This window comes from Nestor notabilis, unplaced genomic scaffold, assembly GCF_000696875.1.
Source record: "Nestor notabilis isolate BGI_N333 unplaced genomic scaffold, ASM69687v1 scaffold28682, whole genome shotgun sequence".
NCBI lineage: Eukaryota > Metazoa > Chordata > Aves > Psittaciformes > Psittacidae > Nestor > Nestor notabilis.
In genome coordinates this window covers 8743-16551 of record NW_009917517.1, presented here as the reverse complement: position 1 = coordinate 16551, position 7809 = coordinate 8743, and the positions used below count along the sequence as shown (strand labels likewise).

Below are 7809 nucleotides of genomic sequence, written 5' to 3'. Positions count from 1 at the left end.
AACATGTTTTAATTTACTGTAAGTACCACTAAAAGTAGAAACTATTATTTCAGGCCCAACTTGAAAGTTTACTTTTCAGGTCCGTTTGTTTGCATAAAGTTCTAGTTTCTAGTTCATGTTTCCTCTACTGACATATACAGAGCTCATGTCATGTCTGCAAGTACAGCCAAATTGCCAAATTGCCTAAGATCTGGCTTTTTTTGCCACCATCTGAACTAGTGTGCATCTGCTTTTCATATCTATAAATCTACATGCATGAATGCAGAATTTTCTTCCTGTTGTTTCAGACTTCACTCTTTAAGCCAAAACTTTTTGAAACAGCCAAACATAAGTTGGTATAAAATGGCAAAAGTCTGTATCTACAAGAACAGTGTAACTTTTTTATTTTATTTTTTTTTTTGTACAGTAGGACCAAAAAATGTCTGGGTCATCCTACTTATTAGCGAGCAAGAGAAGTAGAAATTGGCCACTTAAAACACTCTGTGGAGAATAAAATTACTAGTGAATGAGTTACGTCAAAGTAAATTTGGGAATGCATGATAGTGAAGCTAACCTTGAAACATTCTGATTGGATTCAGATAGGTTTGTTTAAATTATCACTAGATTTGACATATTATATCCCCTGTTAATGCTAGCTCAGGCACCCGCATGCCAAAAGAATCAGTACCACAGGCCACAAGACATTTGCACATTCCCTCACGAAAGAGGCAATTGCTTTCTTAAGAAAGTGTCCCACCTGTGAAATATAACTTTAGTTTCACCTACCTGGACCATACTTGCAGATAAAATTGTGCTTCATGTTACATCTATCATCGTTCCATTGATAAAGGTATGGCCCTCCCAGACCAGGGTTTGCAGTTGGCTGATGATACATCACAACACAGGCTTCACTTCCACAGGAAGGTTCATCTGTATACCAATTTCTAGTGGTACACAAAGACAAATTTCCAAATTTTGACAGTAAAGTTCATCAGGACACAAAGGAAAGGAGTTTACATCAGTGAAGATGTGTCAGCCCCAATGGCCCCATCCTCTTCCATGATATTCTGCATTTCCCACAATTCCTCTGTGAAAGGACTTTAGGGTCTGGGCTCCATATCTCTGGATCTTAAAAACAAAAATTCTGTCCAGTCAAAGCACCTCTGCAGAAATAACACCCAGAAATAACTGTTCAGCTGTTTTCCTTCCTATCTGACTCTCGCCTATCCCATTGTCTCAAGCTCTGTGAGCTGCTGCTAATCTGGCCTTTGGCTTAATCAGGGAATTAAAGGCTTTTCAAAATACAGGGTAGAAACAGAACAATTTACACTAAGTAACATGCACAAATATACTTGGTGGCTGACTTGCTGATTCAAGGTGTCCAGTCTTGCAAAATTTGTCTGCCTGCTTTCAGACCACATCCTGAAGATTCTGTGTGTAACTGAAAAAACTCCAAAAGCCATACAGAGGCAAACACTTGAGATGGGAGTAAAGAGAATTGTAGGCTGAAGCCACACTATGACATACTTTTACCATTTCAAATTCAAAACCCTGGTTGCTAGCTCCCCTTTACCTGGAGAAGTTAAGGAGGGATGCTACTAACTTCATGGGGCAGCAAGTCTTCAAGCTTCTTTCTAGAAGACTTGACTTACTGGGCATTTCACTCTCCCTTTCATTCCATGATACCTTCTCAATAAGCCGTTTTACAGACTTACCTGAATGGTGAAATACTTCCATCAGCCCACTGGTAGAGGTCAGGGCAAGCACTTGAGGTAGCTAGTCCATCGCTGCTTCTCCACAACCCAATCCAGAAATCACCATCAGAAATCCCAGTGCCTGATTTAGTGAGGTTTTGTAACATCTTTTCTATTAGTTGCTGTTCAGCTTCACTTTCCAAGCTCAGTAAAGACCCACCATCAAATTCACAAGCTTGGCGGGCCTCCTGAAAGCCCACACGTCTAGACAAGTCCTGGAAATAAGCTAACTTGTAACAAGAACTCTTGAAGTCACCATAGCATACCTTTTGACCTGAAAAATACAAACAGGAGAGTGTTTAGACTACAGTAACAGATATCACAACTGAAAAAGAAACATATATATATATATATATAGCATAACATGTATACAACGATGGAGAAGGACAGTAGGTTTTTTTTTCCTTATGGCCCTGTCTGAAAGGACTCATGGTGATACACTGACACTGCTGAAAAACTTAGCTTTAATTTAAATTGCATACAGTTCCCAGGAATCCATGGCTTTCTTCCCAAGGCCTGTGAAAGACACTAAAGACTCCCACTAACTTCTAGAAAAATATTCTCTAATGACTGTACCATCAGGCCTGTTATAGCCAGGACCTGTTTGGAGGATATTTTCTTAACTATTTCATACTGATGGACCAACTGCATTTTTATTTGATCAGAAAAAAAATGTTCAAAATTCCCAATTTTAGTGACATTGAGAAGCTAGCAGTTTCTTGATTCTGGTATCTAATCCTGAGAGGCTGTGTTCAGGAGGACCTCATAGCCACTCTTTGCTAGCATGTGTCCAAGTACAACCTCTAAGGGTGTGTCGAACAAGAGTGTCTGCTCCTTTTAGCTATCTGGGCAATGACTTTTTCAGTGCAAAAAGGAATAAGAAACAAGGCACAAACCACACAGGAAAACATCATGGAAAAAAAAAAAAACCAACAGCCAAACCACCCACCAAAAAACCTCATCAGGCACACTAACTGGTGGGCTATCAAGAAACTGAAGACAAACAGGATTTTGCAGCTTGATAAGGATGATGGGGGTTTCGTGGGACTATTGCAATCTGATAAAAGACTATGCAGGGTTAGGGTAAGAGGAGGAACAAAGCAGGAAGAGAGATAAAGGGGTATGAAAGGGGTATAAAAGGGGCCACTCACATGTAAAACAGAGTAAGTGTGTGGATATGCACCTTCCTTAGTGACCACTCATCTCTGCCAGCTGACGAGGAGAGGACTTGGCTGTCTATGTTTATGTGAGTCCTCATTTGGGTGCTGTCGAAGGCAGCATCTTGCCTGTGCAATTTGTGTGATAGCTGTGTCAGTGTCCTGTGCATGTGGCATTGTGATACCTGCTCAGCTTCGCTACCAGCTGAACCAGCAAAGGGGAAAGCAGCATTCACATCCCTGAGCTTATGAGGAGACCCTGGGTATGAGGTATGCACCTGCAGCCAGGCAGGAGGGGGTTCTGGGACTGGAGGTGCTGAAAGAGACAGCCACCCTCTTAACATCCCTTCACACAGCGAACAAACTCCAGATACTAGCAGCTATCACAATCCTACCCAGGTACCATGAAGCCCTGTAATGCTTTCAGAAAGGACTAGATTTACTGCATTCACACCAGTTTTCCCTTGCCCTTCAAAGTTATGTCTGGGGAAAGAATCAAAAGCCAAATGAAGAAATGTTTATTCCTTCCAGTTCTTTGGACAATAGAGAAACATGTCTTTTTCCCGAAAAGGAAAAATTATCATCATCTTCAACCAGTGAGAGTCTCTAGGGTTTATTCAACATATACAAGATGTGGAATGAACAAACTCACCTATCAGCTGCAACTGAACTCCAGTATGTTTATTTAGAGACAGGAAAGGGTTCTAAATATAAGGAAATAAGCGAATCATCACTTAAAAAAACCCCACAACAACAAAAAAAAACAATCAACCAAACAAAAAACCCAAAAAAACCCCAATCAACTTTTTTCAGGATGGAAACTTGTCATTGGAGAAGAAAAGTAGAACAGTTTGTTTTGCAAACCAAGATTTACTGAAGGATAGCAAAGTAATAGGAACTACCAGGCATTATTTAGAAACCAACAAATTTTGTCATTTGACTGGAAAATTCAGCAAGGACAGTATGTTCTCATACCATGTCAGATTTGAAAATCTTATACTCACTCCCACACCTAAGCAAACCCAGATACAGACTCATGCAAATAACCCTATGGTTTTAACTTTGAATGGGTTTTATCCTGCTTTACCTTGACATTAAAAAAAAAAAAAAAAAAACCCCAGTAATGTTGTTTATCCCTTGTGTGCCTGACACAAAAAAAAAAAAAAAAAAAAAAAAACACCAGTAATTTGAGAAGTAATTTGTCACTGGGAAACAGCAGCATCATCCTATAACTTAAGCTGTACTTAAGCTTTTTCAGCCAGTATTTTAATATACACAAAGAGTACATATAGAAGTGGACAAAAAAGGCCTAAAAGATACTATAAAGTTAATTCCTCTTGCTTTAGTGTTGCTTCATTTTTGCAATCAATGATGAGTAGCATACTTGCCACAGCAGACTGCATACAGCACAAGAGCTGACTGAAGACTTGTCTATATTTGCACAGAGAAGAGTTTCAAAAATTTGCAGAGAATAAACAGACTGTATCAAAGTTGCACAAATATAGGAACATAAAACCAAGATTATCTAATGACTTTTAGCTGAATCTGAAAGTAACTCTTATTTTGAGCATCTTTCTTATCATGGAAAGCTAAATTATAGGGGCAGTAGGGATAAATTATGTTTAGCTTTCTAGTGTTTCCTATGATTCTTGTAATCTTTTTGAAGAATAAAAAAAAAATCTCTGAAACCCATTCTTTATGATACCCTATTAAAAGTTCACCTGGCAGAATGTCAGTAAGAAAAGTGTCCTTGCAGCCTCATTCTTACTTAGCCTTGGCAGACAGAAATTGTAAGAGACACTTATAGATAGTTAATCTGCCAAAATAATACAGGAACAAGAATAACCTAATGAAAGGACAAGTTTGTGCCACAGATATCCATGAAAAAGCCAAGATCTGAGATCAGGCAGACAGCACCTATTTGGGCTTCCTCTGATAATGTCCTAACAATGTTGTGTATGTCCTATACCCTTTCCTGCCATTTCCCTTTGTCCATACAGGTTAAGGGCCTTGCTATCAATTAATGCCTTTGTCAGAGACTGTAGCAATAGGACAAGGGGCGATGGGTTTAAACTTAAACAGGATCTCTGTCTCATTGACAAGATAGAGTGCACAGTAAAGGAGGAGCTGATCAACATTTTTATCCTCACCATGGGGTGAGTGACAATGGCTTACTGCAGAGTACATGTAACAGTGCAAACATCCAAAGGATAGCACTGAATTATATAGGACCCTAATCACTTACAAGGAAAAGGGACCACATCTCTCCATGTAACTAAAGATTGGATTCAGAACATTAATTCCAGATGTGTATGCAGATTTATCGAGAGTGCTTTGTCCATTGTCTTGTTCCTTTTATTTTCCAAGCAATTTTTAAGAAATAAACTCATTCATGGTTATTTTCATCCTGTGCACAAACTCCTCCTTGACACCAAGTCAAAATATCCCTGTCACAGTTTCAGTTATGCGGGAATGTTCAATCCACTGTCATGAGTGGGCTGGCCTCTACCCATCTCAGTTCCTGTGCTTGCCTCCAATTCATGGGAAAATAGCTAGCTTTCCATCCGTAACACACATATCCACAGAGACTCATGTTGCCAAATGGCACATGCTATTTGAGCTGCTATAAGGCTTGTGTCCATAAGCCATAAGTTGTGCTGTATACTGGTCCAACATGGAGGTTGCATCAGTGTTAAGGCTCAACTCCATCACCCACACCAAGCTGAGGAAACCAGGTGGGACTGTACAGAGCAGGGAGGAGGACAGGCACTTATGATGTACAATGGCAGCAGAGCTGCTCAATAGGTGTCACTGCAGCCCCCAATACGTGCCCAGCTTGCCACTGTTGTGCACTCGTAGCAGGAAGCCCTCTTGGAGCTACCCAGAACGCAGATATGAAGGCCCAGACTCTAAAATCAAGTATTACAAAGCAAAAGAATTGAACAAGTGAATATTTGCACACAATCTAACTCCTAAATTACTTCTCTTATTTGCTGCTCTCTATACCTCTGGCAACAGAAATTATTTCCTTCCTAAAGCCTGATCACTCGTACAAGAATATACCTCTAGAAAACAACAGAAAAAACAGCAAGAAATGAAGAAATATTTGGCATTAATCTGGTGTGAATGAAGTACGTGATGCAGAGTAGTAAGCTTTCTGGAAGAAGCTGTGATTTTCTTTCTGTTCTACTTAATTTAGCCCCTGTGTTTAGGCAGTGACCTAGTCTGAATCTTTTCTTTCTTCTTTTGAAGGGGACTTTCATCTGCTGTAGCGGAGCTGGTTCAATGTGTTAATGGAAATCTGCAGCTATGCCTTAATAGCTGGCAAATCAGTTGATGTTTTAGTGCTCTTCTCGGAACACACCGAGATGTCAAGTTTCCAAGCTTCATTTTTTACCGCTTTCTTGCACTACTAATTTCTAAACTACAAAGCAGAAATAATTTACCAGTGAAAAATGAAATAATGGACCACATTGTATAGCAGAAAAGCTAAGTATGGAAACATCTACTATGAACTATTTTACCTTCCAAAATCTTGCAGCAGACAAGACTCCAGCATTAATTCTAAAGTAACATTTGCTATTTCAACTGAATAAATTGAATTCTATTTCTTTTTCTGTCACAATTTGATAGAAATTATGTTTGTAAGCAAGTCTCTTATTAGAATGAATCAGGCTAAGATACTATGCAATGTGAATAAATATTAGCAAGTTAGGCATTTACAACCCATCCACAAAATCTGCCCTGTGATGGTTGAGATGAAAGAACCATGAAGAGAAACATTGTTTCATGACAGGTTATGCAGAAATGAAAAGAAGTAATGCATGTTATTGTATTTCGTCCTCCCTTCAGCACGAGACAAAGATTTAAGCAATAAATTTTGCAAAATCTAAGAACTCCTTGTTTTTCCTGCTTGCAAAACTGCAAGTTTGGTCCCCAGTGTCCTTAATGGAAATGTCTCTAGGTTTGTTCTTTCTATCCACTCTGTGAACACCAGCCATACAACATAGCTTTTGCCATTTCCCTCAGCCTTAGCAGCTCTAGTTGCCTACCGCAGAGAACCTGATCTGGCTGAAAATCCCTTGCACTCACTTTGTCTCGCCATCCTATTAGCTGAAGAAAGAAGCACACAGTCCTTGCTCTAGGAAGTGCTAGCTACCATTTCCATCCATATGAGTTAGTTTTCATCTTCGAGTGTCACACAGCAGCTCCATACTAGAAAGTTTTGATATCAACATTAAAACAAAGATAGCTTTTAGCTGAAATACTGGATACTTAGTTAAAACAGTTCTGCACATAGATCTGCAGGAAGAAAAAAAATCTTTCAAGAAAAGGAGGAACAAGCAAATTCCTAGCTACTATTTCAATCAGTTATGTCTCCATTGTGTTTTGATAATGATGCTTCATTAAACAGAAATAATAGGTTCTTTTAGGTCTGTCATAACAGAAGTTATAACAAACTGTCATTTCAAAGCAAAATTACAGATAAAGTAACCAGTTCCAAAGACTCATCTCCCTAAGAGCATCTGGCTCAGTCCTAACTACATCCCCATGGACCATGGGGGGCACAACGGCTATCATGAGTAACACACGACTCAGCTGGAAGTTTTGAACATGTCAGATAGAAGATAAGCTCCGTGCTGGTAAAGCCCATCCCTCTTCCTCTTGAATTTCATAAAATAGCCTCCAGTCCAGGGTCTGCAACCATTAGTATCCATCTAGATTAGAGGCAAATAGCTGTTGCATGTGCAAAGCATATGTGAGGAGATAAGGAATGCACAAATGTAGGAAAGTCCATCATGTTTTCACACTACAACTTTTTTCTTCCCAAGATAATGGATTCGGCAGAAAACAGAGGAGCATTTTGTACAAAGGAATGTGAAATATTTAACCAGAGTCCCAAAGGCCAGCATAAGACT

The 7809-nt window shown here is 39.4% G+C and overlaps 1 protein-coding gene across 1 annotated transcript in view; it reads right to left on the bottom strand.

Annotated features, from left to right (window-relative positions):
- Positions 1 to 7443, bottom strand: part of CHODL (chondrolectin) — a 16910-nt gene extending 9467 nt beyond the window's left edge. The window contains 3 exon segments of the mRNA XM_010009273.1: positions 766 to 923; positions 1695 to 2007; positions 7374 to 7443. Of these exon segments, the coding sequence (XP_010007575.1) occupies positions 766 to 923; positions 1695 to 2007; positions 7374 to 7443 (541 nt within the window).
- Positions 7444 to 7809: the final 366 nt, after the last annotated feature.